Genomic DNA, 17,028 nt, shown 5'->3' with positions numbered 1-17,028 from the left:
TTTGGTACGAAGCGCAGAGGAGCGACATCTTCCATCACTCGGGGTAGTACACGGCGTTTTGGCCGCTGTTCCCTCCAGTCTTGGGGTTCTTGAGAAGCTGGTATACTGGGCCATCCATCACGGCTGCAGGGAATGTGAGCCTCTCTTTTACGCTGACCCTGGGACGTGGTCCTATGACCGAGGTACGGGAGGAATCCTGAAGAGATAATTGGGGTAAATTCATATCCTGCTGTAAAAATCATATCATCATAAGTTGGCCTCATATTTGAAGATGCGCAACTCACCGAGCTATCTTGAAGAGTGGCAACATTTGCTGTATGTCGTGGTTCTAACTCTGACAGTAATGTAGGGGGGTATGTATGGAGAGGCTAGATCTTAGCTATCGAGTAGTTGTAAGCACATGAGGTTTACGAGTTCAGGCCCTTCTCGGAGGAAGTAACAACCCTACGTCTCAGAGCCCGGAGGCGGTCGACTGGATTATGTGTGTATGAGTTATAGGGGTGCGAATCCTTTACACTGAGGAGGGGGGTGGCTTATATAGAGTTCGCCAGACCCCTCCGGCCCTCAGTTATGCAGGGTTTAAAGTACATTAAGGCTGGGCGTTACTGGTAACGCCTCTAATAAAGTGTTATGATGACCATAAAAGCTACTTAATGACCGACCGTTTGCGTGCGGAGTGACTTTAGATCTCCTGGCAGTCGAGTGGTTGGATCTTGGTCGAGTGATTGCTTCGTGGTCGAGTGTCTTTGAATCTGTCGAGTGGAACACCTCCAAGTCGATTGAAAGGTGATTTCTTCTAGGGATGTCCTTGGGTAGGGCAGTTAGGACAGGTCCATGACCCTACCCTAGGTACATAGCTTCATCATTAGCCCCCGAATGAATCGAGGTTTGAGTGGGGAAGGAGTTGGGAATCCTTCCGACCCATTCTTCGTGCTATGAGAACGCCTTGTTTTGGATCAATTGTCATGGATGATGTCATCAACTTCTTTCAGTCGCCTTGATCCATTCTTAGTTTGCTTTAGTCGAGTGAATCCTTTTACTTGAAGATTCCCGAGTGGTTGCGTGGGAGAGATCCTCCATCTGATGAGTTGTTCTACAGCCCGCGGATTTCGCGGGATTCGAATTTCGGGAAGCGTGCGGGACGGAGGCGGCCGCAGTAATCGGATGGGATAGAACGGAGCCTCCTCGATCTCCGCGCCACCTTTTTCGCCATGTATCGCGCGCGCGACTGTTGCGGGATTTGGCAGGATTGCCTGGGCCTACAGGTCAGTCACTCGGAAGCGACCCCATATAAGCTGCCGGCCCAGGGCTTTTGAACAGTGCGCCTTCACTTTTCCCCTTCCTTCGCAAAATCTTCTGCCACCTCCGCTCTCGCCTCGGTGCTGCCGGCCCGTTCGAGCTTCGTCTGCGACGATGGTGAAGGAGAAGACAGCGGCTCTGGAGCGCGCGAAGAAGGCGACGGCATAGGGGAAGGCGAAGAAGTCCGGTCGGGGCGGATCTTCTTCGAGGTCCGCTCTGCCCAAGGACTGGATCCAGGGCGATTGGATGCCTTCGGCGATTCGGCAAGATGACCTTGATGATATGGTTGAGGGGGGATTCATTCTCCACGAATCTGCGCGTCTCCCGGGGAGCGAGATCGAACCCCAGCCTCATGAGGGTGAGTGCGTCCTCCTCACTACCCACATCGATCGCGGATTTTCTCTGCCTCCTCATCCCTTCTTCCAGAGCTTCTTGAACTTCTTCAGAGTGCAACTCCATCACTTTACTCCAAATTCCATTGTGTACCTTGCTGCCTTTGTTTCCTTGTGCGAGAATTTCTTGGGTTGCCGCCCCCATTGGGGGCTCTTCAAGCACATTTTCACTTGTCGTTCTCAGTCGGTTAAGAAAGCCAAGTCAAGTGATGAAAGGACGCAAGTGATTCAGTTGTGCGGGGGTCTGGCGATCCAAATGAGAGGAAAAAGCTCTTTTCCGTCCATCATTTTTCCCGAGTCGGTCCACGGGTGGCAGTCGACCTGGTTCTACGGTAAAGACCAGGTGACCCTAGGACAGTCGACTGGGCTTCCCCTTTTCTCCCTGAACCGAGCAGAAAAACCTTCCTCTCTGAAAGTGACGCCAGAAGAAAAGGCGCAAGTCAAAGTGCTGGTCGGTCGAGTGGTTCAGCTTGTCCGCGATGGAGTGACCAGCATGGATTTGTTAGAGGTCTTCCTTCGGAGGCGCATCCAACCGCTCCAAGCTCGTGACCACCCTATGTGGATGTATTCGGGTCTCAAAGACACCACTCGGATTCATCCGGAGGAGGTCACTGACGAGATGCTGGAAGGGTGGCTGTCGAGTATCACAGGGAACAAGGACAACCCCCGAGGAGCCAGGAGGATTCCTCCACTCGACCAATCATACGAAGTAGACAAGGTCTGATCTTGCATCTCCGACTGTAACCTTGCTTTCTTCATTTTGTTCTCTTTGAATCAGTCGATTGACTTTTGTCTTGTTTGCTGTCTTCCAGGCTATTACTGAGATGTACTCGATGCCCAATGGAGCGCAGGAGCAGGCCGAGGAGGGGGAGGCGAGCGGCGGCGAAAGTGGAGAGGAGTGGCAATCTGACGGTGAAGGGGAGGGGGATGATGACGACGACTCCAGTGAAGAGGAGGAGGAAGAGGTTGAACCTCCCCGCTCGGAGAGGCGATCCAAGCTCACACACGATCCTTCGCGCGAACGTGGTAAGGCGACTGTGCCTGTTGGGCAGTCGTCAAAACGCCCTCGGACTTCTTCCCCAGCACCGACAGAAAAAGCTCCCAAGCATCCATGAGCGACGCCGTCAAAACCGCCAAAGGCCCTGCCTAAGATGAAGATGACTGTTCCCACCATTTCCGGGTAACAATAGAACTTGTTTTCTTTTGTTGAACATGGACGGACTCTTGGTCGATTCATTGAATAAACCGACTGGTTTTCGAAACTTGCAGTGCTACTACCTCTGAGATCTCTGCCAAGGATGATGATCAAGAGATGGAAGATGCTGTTACCTCCAACCCTGGTATAATTTCTGATGTTCCGCTTTTAGTCGACTGACGGTCTCTTCCGGTCGATTGGATTTTCATTTTTAACTTTGGATTTTTCTTGTAGCTCCTCCTCATGTCATTGACCTCCCCGATGATGATGACGAAGTGCCGCTGAGGGCGAGAAGGAATAGGAAGGCGTCAGCTGGCAAGACCCCACAAACCACAACAGTGCCAGAGGCCGTAGTTCAGGAGGGTGGTAATACCACTCGGACTTCTGTGTCCTTCGCTGTGCCTCTGACGAGTGTTCGGCCTTCATCGTCGACTGCAGATCCGCCTTCGCTTTTTGCCACACACCACGTCCCTGAGGATCAAGTGGGTGCCGCTAAGGAGGCTATACGCCAGGCGGGAATCATGATGGAGCAAGTGAAGGTGGTCCGGGAAGCCAGCCAAGCAGCTTATGACGCGAGTTCAGCCCTTCAGAGCAATGTCCAGGTCAGTCGATCATCGCTTGTTCTGTTAGGATATGCTATCTGAAGACTCTCTTTTCCGAAGATCTTTGTATCTGTACACCCACTGGGTGTGTCGATTGAATTTTTTGGACTAGTGGGGGCACGCCGAGTGCACCCACTGGGTGTAGTCCCTGAGACTACGGTGGACTGCTGGCAGTCGACTGTAGTCTTTGTATTGTGTTGCTTTATTTGAACTTCTTCACTCGGTCTGGTCAGGCCATGTCGAATGGAATCTTGGAACTAGTGGGGGCATGCTGAGAGCACCCACTAGACATGGTCGACTGCGGGCAGTCAACTTTTTTTTGGTCAAACCAGTGGGGGCACGCTGAGTGCACCCACTGGGTGTAGTCCCCGAGATTACTGTCGAATATTTTTGATTCGGCTATGATCTTAGAACCGTCGTAATTTTTCTCTTAGTTTCTCGGAAGCAACCTACCTTTTGACATCTGTCGACTGATTATTCACAGAAATCCTGCGAGCTTGTGGCTCGCTACACTGAATTGGAAAACAAACAGATCCAGCTTAACCTTGACTTGAAGCTTGCCCAGGAAAACTTGCAGAAGGCGAGAGACGAAGCAAAAGGTATGGCTAGTGAGCATTTGACGACTGTCCTTTCTTTTCTGTCCATTCTTGATGTTGATCTCACTTGACATTTCACAGATAAAATGGAGGAGGCTCTAAAGAAGAAAGATCGTGACCTTGCCGAAGCGCAGAAGACGGCCTTGGACAAAACGAAGCTTGCGGAAGAAAAGCTGGCTTCAGTTGGTAACCTTGAAGAAGAGAACTCCAGACTGAAAGCCGCTCTCGACGCGGCTAACCAAGAGGTCAGTGGTCTGAAGAATGATAAGATAGCTCTGAGTGACAAGGCGAGTGAACTGGCAGGGAAGAGGAACGATCTGGAGGCTTATCTCAGTGGACTCGCCAAGAAGCTATTCGTCATGCTTGATGGTAATCACTCCTACCCGACTGACTTGTTGTCACCAAACCCATGTAGAGCCGCTGACTTATCTTTGAATTGTGTTTACAGAATTCTGCCAGAACTTCGAGGAGGAGACCAGTCGAGTGGAGACAGGTCTGGACCCCATTAATTCTCCTGTGAAGGATGAGGCTGCCATGAACGTGCTCCGACTGGAGTCTCGCGTTGCTGGCGTTGTTGATTATCTTGCTCGACTGAAGGTTGCGGTGTCTTGGATCGACACGTCGCTCTGGCCTGGAACGACGCTTCAAAATGACCTCGAGTCTCTGATGACTCGACTGAATGAAGTTCCAGGTCGGGTGCAGGAATGGAAGAAATCCTCCGCGAGGTGCGGTGCTGACGTTTCTCTGTCCCTGGTCCGTGTTCACTGCAAGGAGGCGCGAGAGGAAAAGCTGGCTACTATCCAGGTTGCCAATACCAGGAAGCACAATTTTCAGTCCTTCATGGAGACCTTCATCGCTGCTGCCACTCGGATTGCTGACGGGATTGACTTGGACCAGTTCGTCGCCCCCTCCAGTCCTCTGCCTGAGGAATAAAAACTTCTATGCCTCACCTTAAATTTTCCTCGGAATGCCGAGTGGATTTTGTAACCGTTAAACTCTTTTGGGCTGAAGGCTCGAGTACTTTGATCTGCGGTCTAGGACCCTTGGGATTTATCTAAACTTGATTTATCGTTGAATATCTCCATGAATTATCTGTCGAGTGGAACCTGTTCCTTACTCGAGACAACTTTGTATTTGTGGCGCAGTTCTGAAGGAGGAGGTAGCAATCGACCTGCACCTCGTCGCCCTTGCGAATTGGGACGTGTTCCATGCTTAGGCGAGTACTGGACTGCAGCAAAGCCCCCGAGTGGGAGGTTTGCTATCCACTCGGTAGGATTTTAAACAATTAGGCGAGTACTGGACTGCAGCTAAGCCTCTGAGTGGGAGGTTTGCTCTCCACTCGGTGGTATTTTAAACACATAGGCGAGTACTGGACTGCAGCTATGCCTCCGAGTGGGAGGATCGCTCTCCACTCGGTAGGATTTTCAAACACTTAGGCGAGTACTGGACTGCAGCTAAGCCCCCGAGTGGGAGGTTTGCTCTCCACTCGGTAGGATTTTCAAACACTTAGGCGAGTACTGGACTACAGCTAAGCCTCCGAGTGGGAGGTTTGCTCTCCACTCGGTAGGATTTTCAAAACTTAGGCGAGTATTGGACTGCAGCTAAGCCCCCGAGTGGGAGGTTTGCTCTCCACTCGGTAGGATTTTAAACACTTAGGCGAGTACTGGACTGCAGCTAAGCCTCCGAGTGGGAGGTTTGCTCTCCACTCGGTAGGATTTTCAAAACATAGGCGAGTACTGGACTGCAGCTAAGCCCCCGAGTGGGAGGTTTGCTCTCCACTCGGTAGGATTTTCAAAACTTAGGCGAGTACTGGACTGCAGCTAAGCCCCCGAGTGGGAGGCTTGCTCTCCACTCGGTAGGATTTTAAACACTTAGGCGAAACGGGTTCGCAGCTAAGCCCCCGAGTGGGAGGCTGGCTCACCACTCGGTAGGATTTTAAACACTTAAGCGAAACGGGTTCGCAGCTAAGCCCCCGAGTGGGAGGCTGGCTCACCACTCGGTAGGATTTTAAACACTTAGGCGAAACGGGTTCGTAGCTAAGCCCCCGACTGGGAGGCTGGCTCACCACTCGGTAGGATTGTTTTTTTACAAACTTAGGCGAAACGGATTCGCAGCTAAGCCACCCAGTGGGGGGTTTCACACGCAAACAAAAGCAACAACAATTACTGGAAAAATTGTAACACTCTTGTCTTTGATAAATAGACTATAGAAGTTTTTCTTATCACATCTCATCCGAGTGAGAACTCAAGTGTAAAAGGGGCGGAGCAGTTCCGCATTCCAAGCTCGTGGCTCATCTCTCTGGCGATCGACATTGTAAAGGTGATACGCTCCATTGTGGAGGACTCTGGTGACGATGAAGGGGCCTTCCCAAGTAGGAGCGAGCTTGTGTGGTTTCTGTTGATCCACTCGGAGGACCAAGTCTCCTTCTTGGAAGGCTCGACTCTTCACATTTCTAGCATGGAATCGACGCAAGTCTTGCTGATAAATGGTCGATCGGATCATACCCATTTCTCTTTCTTCTTCCAGGAGGTCGACTGCGTCTTGCCGGGCTTGTTCTGCTTCATCTTCAGAGTAGAGCTCAACTCGGGGTGCATTGTGAAGCAGATCACTCGGCAAGACTGCCTCCGCTCCATAGACCAGAAAGAACGGGGTTCTTCCAGTCGACCGATTCGGGGTAGTCCTCAGTTCCCAAAGAACTGATGGAAGCTCGTCGACCCATGCGCCTGCTGCGTGCTTAAGATCGCGCATCAGCCGAGGTTTTAGCCCTTTGAGAATCAGACCATTTGCCCTTTCCGCTTGTCCATTCGACTAGGGGTGGGCGACTGAAGCGTAGTCGACTCGCGTGCCTTGAGAGGCGCAGAAAGCTCTGAACTTGTCTGAATCAAAGTTCGACCCATTGTCAGTGATGATGCTATGTGGAACTCCATATCTGAATATCAACTCTCTGATGAAACTGATAGCAGTGCAAGCATCAAGATTCTTAATAGGCTTAGCTTCAATCCATTTGGTGAACTTGTCGACTGCCACTAGCACATGTGTGAAACCGCTCCTGCCCGTTCTCAGCGGTCCAACCATATCCAGTCCCTAAGCAGCGAAGGGCCAGACGAGTGGAATGGTCTTCAGGGCTGATGCGGGTTTGTGCGACATATTGGAGTAGAACTGGCATCCTTCACACTTGTCGACTATCTCTTTCGCCATTTCATTTGCTCTTGGCCAGTAAAATCCCGCTCGGTATGCTTTAGCCACAATGGTCCAAGAGGACGCATGGTGACCACAGGTCCCCGAGTGGATATCATCAAGGATTATCTGACCTTCTTCTGGTGTTATACACTTCTGACTGACTCCAGTCGTGCTTTCTCTATACAACTGTCCGTTTATGACTGTAAAGGCCTTGGATCGACGAACGATCTGTCGAGCCTCTTCTTCGTCCACTGGGAGTTCTTTCCTTAGGATATACGCGATGTATGACACCTTCCAGTCGGGAGTGATTACCAAGACTTCCATGATTAGGTCGACCACTGCTGGAACTTCAACTTCAGTCGGATCCGTGGTACTCTTTGGCTGCGGGGCTTCTTCAGTGAAAGGATCTTCTTGAACTGATGGCGTGTGGATGTGTTCCAAAAACACATTGCTGGGAATGGCTTCCCTCTTGGAACCTATTTTTGCCAAATCATCGGCTGCTTGGTTTTTCAGTCGGGGTATGTGATGAAGCTCCAACCCCTCGAATTTCTTCTCTAACTTTCTCACTGCATTGCAATAACCAGTCATGGCTGGACTTCTGACGTCCCACTCCTTCATCACCTGAGTAACCACCAAATCTGAGTCGCCATAGACCATGAGGCGACGGACGCCGAGTGAAATGGCCATGCGCAACCCATACAAAAGTGCTTCATATTCTGCTTCGTTATTGGAGGAATCGAAGTGAATCTGGAGAACATATCTGAGCTTATCTCCTCGGGGGGAAACCAATACTACCCCAGCACCGGAACCATTCAGCATCTTAGACCCATCGAAGAACATGGTCCAGTGCTCCGAGTGAACTTGAGTCGGTAGTTGCTATTCAATCCACTCGGCGACAAAATCTGCAATTGATTGGGACTTGATAGCCTTCTTTGCCTCAAACTTGATATCTAGGGGAAGGAGTTCAATCGCCCATTTTTCCACTCGACCAGTTGCGTCTCTGTTGTGCAAAATCTCTGACAATGGAGCGTCACTGACGACTGTAATGGAATGGTCAGAGAAGTAATGTGCAACCTTCTTCGTGGTCATATAAATCCCATATACTAGCTTCTGGTAATGAGGATATCTTTGCTTTGATGGAGTCAAAACTTCAGAAACATAATATACTGGGCACTGAACTTTGAAGGCCTTTCCTTCTACTTCCCGCTCGACCGTAAGTACTGTACTGACAACTTGTCCCGTGGCTGCAATGTAAAGCAGCAAAGGCTCTTTGCTGATTGGGGCAGCAAGCACCGGCTGGGTGGGTGGAGAGCAGGGCTTTGAGCTCTACAAACGCTGCATCAGCTTCTGGAGTCCACTCGAATTTGTCTGACTTCTTCATCAGTCGGTAAAGAGGCAATGCCTTTTCACCGAGACAAGAGATGAATTGACTTAAAGCGGCCAAGCAACCTGTAATCTTCTGGACGTCGTGCACACGCACGGGACGCTTCATCCGGAGTATAGTACCAACTTTTTCTAGATTGGCGTTGATTCCCCGTTCGGAAACGAGAAAACCGAGTAACTTTTCGCCAGGAACTCCGAATGTGCACTTTGATGGATTGAGCTTGATATCATATCTCCTGAGGTTGGCAAAGGTTTCAGCAAGGTCAGTCAGTAGGTCGGAACCCTTTCGTGACTTGACCACAATATCATCCATGTATGCTTCCACATTCCGACTGATTTGAGTGAGCAAACACTTCTGAATCATTCTCATAAACGTGGCTCCGGCATTCTTGAGGCCGAATGGCATGGTAACATAACAGAAGCATCCGAATGGAGTGATGAAAGCTGTTTTTATCTCATCGGGTCCATACAGACGGATCTGATGGTACCGGGAGTATGCGTCCAAAAAAGACAGACGCTCACACCCCACAGTCGAGTCGACTATCTGGTCGATGCGGGGGAGAGGAAAATGATCTTTCGGGCAGGCCCGATTGATATGTTTAAAGTCAATGCACATGCGAAGTGACTTGTCCTTCTTGGGGACCATGACAACATTGGCGAGCCACTCGGAGTGGTAAATTTCTCGGATAAACTCTGCTGCCAAGAGCCGAGCCACCTCCTCGCCAATGGCCTTCCTCTTCTTGATGGCAGACCGTCGAAGATGTTCTTTGACAGGTTTAACTTTTGGGTCGACTCGTAGACGGTGCTCGGCTAGCCCCCTAGGAACCCCCGGCATGTCAGAAGGCTTCCATGCGAAGATGTCCCAGTTCTCACGGAGGAACTGGATGAGCGCTTCTTCCTATTTGGAGTCGAGTGTTGTTGAGATATGAGTCGGAGCAGCATTGGGATCGGTCGGGTGAATGTGAACCGACTTCGTTTCACCAGACGACTGAAAAGCTGATTCTGAAGCGGGCTTGGCTCGCAACAAATCACTCGGATCTGCAGTCTTCTGATACTCCTGCAGCTCGACCACTTCCATCTGAGCATCAGCAATCTTTGAGCCTTTCTGAAAACACTCTTCTTCTTTCTTCCGATTGCCCATAACAGTGATCACACCTTTGGGACCAGGCATCTTCAATTTGAGATACACATAACATGGTCGAGCCATGAAGCGTGCATAAGTTGGCCTGCCCAAAATGGCGTGATAAGCACTCTGGAAATCCACAACTTCGAATGTTAACTTTTCTTTGCGGTAATTCTTGGAATCACCGAAAACCACATCAAGAGCAATTTGGCCGAGTGACTCGGCTTTCTTCCCAGGAATGACTCCATGGAAACTCATGTTGCTGGTACTGAGTCTGGACATCAGAATGCCCATCCCTTTCAAAGTCTCTGCATACAGTATGTTCAAACCACTGCCACCATCCATCAGGACTTTGGTCAGTTGAGTGCCGTCGACAACTGGGTCGACCACCAAAGCTTGCCTCCCAGGGATGGCAATGTGCGTGGGGTGATCGGACTGGTCGAATGTGATGGCAGTCTGAGACCAGTTCAGATAACTGGGTGTTGCCGGAGCAACCATATTCACCTCAGACCACTTCAGATAACGGTTAATAACTTTCAGTTGACTTTTGCTTTCAACATCAGCAAAAATCATCAGGGTGGAATTGACCTGGGGGTATCCATCGTCACTATCTTCCTTGTCCTCAACTTTGTCTGACTCCTTTTCCTTATCTTTGGGCTGTTTGCCCTGGAACTGCTAGATCAAGATCCGACATTGTCGAGTGGTATGTTTCGGGTAAATGAGTTTACCCTCTTCATCATTCTTGGTGTGGATGTGACACGACAGATCCAACACATCATTTCCGTCTTGGTCTTTAACTTTCTTGGGGTTCCAAGGTCCCTTGGGTTTCCCCTTAAACTTTCCTTGAGTTACAGCCAAGGCTTCCCCAGGAGTAGCTGGCTCGGCTTTCCGCTTCTGTTTCCGATTGGAATTTCCTCCTCCAGTTTCTTGGGCCACTGACTTGTGCTTGCCACTCCGGAGTCGATCCTCATCTTCACCATTAGCGTACTTGGTGGCAATTTCCATCATCCGATTCAGAGACGTCTCTCCGGTTCGACCGAATTTAAGATTCAGTTCTCTGTATTTGACGCCTTCTTTAAAGGCACAGACTGCTTGATGATCTGGTACATTTTCAACTGTGTGATGCAACGTGATCCATCTCTGGATGTAATCCCTCAGAGTTTCATTCGGCTTCTGCACGCAAGACCGCAGTTCCGTAAGACCTGCTGGTCGCTTGCATGTTCCTTCAAATGTTGTGACAAACACTCGGGCGAGATCTTCCCAAGTGTAAATGCTGCTGGGTGCTAACTGATTCAGCCACGCTCTGGCCGAGACCTCTAACATGAGAGGTAGGTGTTTCATGGCTACCTCATCATTGCCACCGCCAATCTGGACAACCACTCGGTAATCTTCGAGCCAAGTATCGGGCTTGGACTCACCGGTGAACTTACTGACTCCAGTCGCCAACCTAAAGTTGGGAGGAATCACAGCGGCTCTGATGGCTCGACTGAAACACTCTGGCCCTGAAACATGTACTCTGCTACTGGTAGGCGCATCTCTGTCGTGGCCTTCTCGGTGAGCTCTGTTCTTGTCGACCAAACCATGAACGAGAATGGATCTCGCATCAAAGCCTGGTTCCCTGGGGTCGACTGGAATCCTCCGCCCAACACTATGAGGCGTCTGTCATCCTGCTGTCGAGGCACATATGATCCACTCCTCGGGGGAGGGGTGGGCACTCGACGTCGATCGTCATGATCGAATTGGTGATCATACTGCTCACGGTTCCTGTGTTGATCACGCCGGTCTCCACGTCCCTCACGCCTCGGGGGCGATCTTGGGCTGTGAGCCGACTGGACTATGTCTGCAACAATGGATCGGCTATGGATCCTGTTCCGCGACTGAGAAACAGCGGAATTCTGGTCTCCTGCTGCCCGAAGTAACGCTCTGATCTGCAACAGGCCTCTGCCAGCCTCTGACTGGGAGGGCTGAATCGACTCTGCTATACGGGCTGCAGCTGCTAAATTCTGAATCGGAGTTCGATATACCTGCGGGGGCTGAAAGAGCTGACGTCGACTGGATTCTGGAACTCGCTGACGCGCTCGCGCATCGAGTACTCGCTGGAGGTTCTCCAGTCGAGTGCGCTCAGCCAAGTTGGCCAGGCGCGCGTCCTCCAAAGCACGAGCCTCGGGGGTTTCTCCAACGATAGGAGTGTGTAGTGCATCCATGTTCCGGCGACGAAGTTCTTCTCTCTGCAGCGACGTGAGGGGCTCGGGGAGATATTCCTCATGGGGATGCGACGGGTCGCCTCAACCCGCGCCTCCGTCGGTGCGGGGAAAACCGGGAGGACTGCGTGGTCCATCGATTACCAGACCCTCCGCCGCTGGTCACTGCTGTCGCATTCGGATGTGGTCTCTGCGGAGCCACTCGACAAGTCGAACAGGCCGTAGAGGGATTCGTCGGGCTCGATCGCCGCGATTTGTGGGGTGGCCGACTGGCGGGCCACTGCATGCCTCACCCACCGCTGAAGCCTCGACCGACCGGAGTGCTTGCGCCGGCGGGAGATAGGGAGGGAGGACGCCACAAGAGCCGACCGATACTGGGTCGACGGCTGCCGTAGGAGGACACCACGGACGCATGCGCGAAAGTGCGTCGCCCCGCGGACGGGGAGCGCGTCGACGTCAAGTGGAGCCTCCTGAAGCCAAGCGGAGTCCTCAGCGATGAACGTGAGCGCACCGAGACGGATCTCGCGGCCCTCCACCAAAACTCCGCCGGAAACCATGATCAAAGGGATCGGAAAAATTGCAACTTCTCCAACTACGCGCTAAGACTCCTGCCCCACGGTGGGCGCCAACTGTCGTGGTTCTAACTCTGATAGTAATGTAGGGGGGTATGGATGGAGAGGCTAGATCTTAGCTATGGATTAGTTGTAAGCACACGAGGTTTACGAGTTCAGGCCCTTCTCGGAGGAAGTAACAACCCTACATCTCGGAGCCCGGAGGCGGTCGACTGGATTATGTGTGTATGAGTTACAGGGGTGCGAACCCTTTACACTGAGGAGGGGGGTGGCTTATATAGAGTTTGCCAGACCCCTCCGGCCCTCAGTTATGCAGGGTTTAAAGTACATTAAGGCTGGGCATTACTGGTAACGCCTCTAATAAAGTGTTATGATGACCATAAAAGCTACTTAATGACCGACCATTTGCGTGCGGAGTGACTTTAGATCTCCTGGCAGTCGAGTGGTTGGATCTTGGTCGAGTGATTGCTTCGTGGTCGAGTGTCTTTGAATCTATCGAGTGGAACACCTCCAAGTCGATTGAAAGGTGATTTCTTCTAGGGATGTCCTTGGGTAGGGCAGTTAGGATAGGTCCATGACCCTACCCTAGGTACATAGCTTCATCACTGTAGCCATCTTCTTTCCTTTCTTTAAGCTTTTGAGGAGGTCTGTATCAATAGTCCCCTCATCGATCATTTTCTGTATGATATTCTTCACAACAAAGCAATCTTTGAGTGTATGGCCCAAAATGCGATGGTAGTGACAGAAATTTGGGTCATTAAATTTTGAAGCTTCTTCTGGCCTTTTGGGCTTGGGAAGTTTTATAAGACTCAACTCCTTTAAACCATTAAAAAGGTCATCAATTTCTTCTATAGGAAAAGAATACTCCCTATTTTGCCGCTCGCTGAGAGTTGGCCTCCTACTGACCTGTGCATCTCGCTGCCCTTGATTCCCTATAGGTGCTCTTCTGGGCTGAAACTGGGGTTTTACCGTCGTTGTCTCCATGGCTTGTGCAGACTTGGGTTTCATCGGCAACTTTTCACGCTGACCACCTTTATCTGTAGGCTTGTTGAACGTCGTATTTGTTCGACGAGCGACAAGCTGCATAAAATTTTCTATATCCGTGGATTTTGAAGCTAACTCTTCAAACGTGAGGGGCCTCACTCCTTGTAACTGGATAGCCACTTCTGAGCGGAGATTGTTCATGCACATGCGCACTGCTTCTGGCTCAGCGATTGGCTGTGGGCAATGAAGACTTAGGTTTCTCCATCTATTTATGAAATCAGCCGCCCTCTCGTTGAACACTTGTTCAGTTTGGGTCAACTCAGTTATGCCCACTGTCCTCTGTGTGCTATAAAACCGCTCGAGGAATGAGTTTTGCATTTGTTCCCACGTTTTTATAGAGCTTGGAGGCAGCTTGCTGTACCAAGTGAAGGCAGGCCCAGACAATGTCTATACAAACTGCCTAAGGAGAAGTGCTCCGTTGTTAGTTGTATCCTGACAAGCAGCAAAGAAGTGTGCTATGTGCTCATGGGGAGATCCACTCCCGTTGAACTTACTAAACTGTGGCTGCCTGTAATTTGTTGGGAAAGGAACTAGGTCCACATTAGGTGGGTACGGCTTAACATACCCTGGCCGCATCGAGTACTGAGTTTGCATTAATTGCGACTTTACCCCTTCAGCGATCATTCTTTGGATCGCCTCAAGGTTAAGCCCTGATCCTCCATGTTGGCTGCTAGCACTTGCGCCACCATCCCCTTCATTTCCTTTGCTCTGGTTATTGCTCATATGAATTCGAAGGGCTGCTAGCTCGTCTTCCTTTTGCTGAAGTGCTGCCGTAAGGTTGGCTAATTGCTCCTCAACCGAACGAGCTTCATTCGCAGCTAGGACTTGTTCTGTATGTTCTGCACCATGGTGAAGTTCTATCTCATTTTAAGAAGGACAAGGAGTGCTATCTGATAGGGGATTGTAAGACCCCCCATTGCTTGACCTAAGTTCTTCATAATCTGAACCCTTCTGGCTCCGCGTCGTGCGGCGAGGACCTTCTACAATAGTATTATGTGCCTTCTTCCTCTTGAAGTGTATCGAGGCTGAGGAGGTCTCACTACTATTGTCTGTCACCCCTTTGACACCAACTGGCATTGCGTTGAATACTTCAAATGAGTTTCCTGAGACCTTCTTACGAGTTGGCCATGGAGCGAGAGTTCTAGTAGTCTTCCTTTCTGTACTTGCCATTTCTTTTGCCTCATTTCCTCCATTGACTTGTCTTGTTGATGGAGAATCTCTTCCTTGTATTCTGCTATACCCCGAATTAGCTCGTACTGCCATCTCTCTTTGTTTCAGGGCAGCCCGCTTTTTGCGTGCATGAGCAGCCTGCTTCACATACTCTTGTCATCGTGGATCTGCCTTCACAAATTCTTCATATTCTGGCCACTTCGATAGAGTTTCTACACGCCGCATGATGGCGCCCCCAACATTATCAGCAGAGATAGAGCATCATGGAAGTATTTCCTTCAAAGCTTGGCAAACATTCTGTGTCATGACGGCATGGAAGCTAGCATGGCTCCCCCCACGGATCCTTGCATTGATCTTCCTTTCTCTATTTCTGATGGGATATGCCACTTGTTTTCATTGTTGATTGGTCATGTTTGCATCAGTTGCCACTGGGAAATCAAGCCATGCGCGGTGAGCCCTCTGCCGTCGACGATGACGACGTGCTGGATCAACTGAGCCCTCAAATGATGGTATTGGTGCTGGCAGCGATGAGGACAAAGGATCTGATATGCAGTTGGATCCACATGACCAGCTTGGAAGTCATCTGAAGTGACAAACACCCCCTGCCACTGGAGCGAGCATCTATTGCTTGGCTCACCCACTAGGCATGGTCCAATGGGATTATAGCCCATGGTGGGGAAAAATTCAGGTGCATCAACACGAAGTTGGTTTCTTGGACGAGCTGATTCTTCATGTGAGGAAGACTCAGTGTCCTCAGCCATTACACCTTTCCCTTTGTCCACAGAGCAAGCCCTTTGAGCTGCCCCTACGTTGCTTGGGATAAGCTTATGTGAGCTTTCTCCTGACCCTTCGCGTGCGCCCACCCTAAGTTTTGAAGGTGTAAGGGGCACTGCGACTTTGGTCGATGTAGTTGAAGCAGATTGTCTTGGCGACGCCACCTTTAGTGGTCCCGCCCATTTTGCAAGAACGGGCCACTCTTCGGGTGTCATGCGGACAACCTTTGCTGGTACTTCATGGTTCATGACCTTGGTAGGTGACATCTTTGCGAAACCAGGAGGAACTGAAGTAGATGAAGAAGCTTCATGTGCGTGCTGATCCTTAGATGCTCTTGCAGCTGCACGCATCCTTCTCTTTGCTGACTTTGTGAGCACAGGAGTAAACTCCTCTTTCAGCGCAGAGGAGACTTCCTTTTCTTCTGGCTTAGCTGGGGATGCAACTGTTGTTTCCAAACTCTTGCTAACTGCAGCCACAAGCGGACCAATTGGCACATCCAGCCAGAGGTCACCAAAGCGGAGAGTGACAAACTGCTGGACTTGTCCCTCCATACCTTTCAAAATAAAGAAAACCATATATTAGTTTTCTTCAAAAAAAATTGTATATGCATACATAATGTTTCATGCTTTATGTACTATGGAAATTCATATGTTGGAATTCGAAGATGAGGGGGGAAATAGGTCCCACCGGGCATGCCAGAATCTGATGACGGGAAAATGGCGGGCGTGAGACACGCGTCCACGTCATTGATAAAGAGTGAATTTTAAATGCATAAAATAAAAATAGAATCAAACATTGCAGGTACTTTATTTCCAGAACTCTTACATTTACATAAAAATTCTGTTAATTACTGTTGGAAATATGCCCTAGAGGCAATAATAAAAGCATTATTATTATATTTCCTTGTTCATGATAATTGTCTTTATTCATGTTATAATTGTGTTATCCGGAAATCGTAATACATGTGTGAATAACAGACACCAACATGTCCCTAGTAAGCCTCTAGTTGACTAGCTCGTTGATCAACAGATAGTCATGGTTTCCTGACTATGGACATTGGATGTCATTGATAATGCGATCACATCATTAGGAGAATGATGTGATGGACAAGACCCAATCCTAAACATAGCATAAGATCGTATAGTTCGTTTGCTAGAGTTTTTCCAATGTCAAGTATCCTTTCCTTAGACCATGAGATCGTGTAACTCCCGGATACCGTAGGAGTGCTTTGGGTATACCAAACGTCACAACGTAACTGGGTGACTATAAAGGTAGACTACGGGTATCTCTGAAAGTGTCTGTTGGGTTGACACGGATCAAGACTGGGATTTGTCACTCCGTATGACGGAGAGGTATCACTGGGCCCACTCGGTAATGCATCATCATTATGAGCTCAAAGTGACCAAGTTTCTGGTCACGGGATCATGCATTACGGTACGAGTAAAGTGACTTGCCGGTAACGAGATTGAACGAGGTATTGGGATACCGACGATCGAG

General features: G+C 50.0%; 1 protein-coding gene across 1 annotated transcript; it reads right to left on the bottom strand.

Moving 5' to 3' along the window:
- Window positions 1-34: 34 nt before the first annotated feature.
- On the bottom strand, window positions 35-16,082 carry LOC147962267 (uncharacterized). The gene is made up of 4 exons (XM_087537706.1): window positions 13,150-16,082; window position 12,792; window positions 281-313; window positions 35-171 (listed from the first exon to the last, which is right to left on the bottom strand). The coding sequence occupies exons 1-4, from the start codon at window positions 13,903-13,905 to the stop codon at window positions 35-37; spliced, it is 927 nt and encodes a 308-aa protein (XP_087393832.1). The 5' UTR covers window positions 13,906-16,082.
- Between the last annotated feature and the right edge of the window lie 946 nt (window positions 16,083-17,028).

The sequence above is a fragment of the Triticum urartu genome, chromosome 7A (assembly GCF_056163025.1).
Source record: "Triticum urartu cultivar PI428250 chromosome 7A, HENAU_Tu73, whole genome shotgun sequence".
NCBI classification, from domain to species: domain Eukaryota; kingdom Viridiplantae; phylum Streptophyta; class Magnoliopsida; order Poales; family Poaceae; genus Triticum; species Triticum urartu.
The sequence above is the reverse complement of the archived record's forward strand: the minus strand, read 5'-3'. Positions and strand labels throughout refer to the sequence as shown.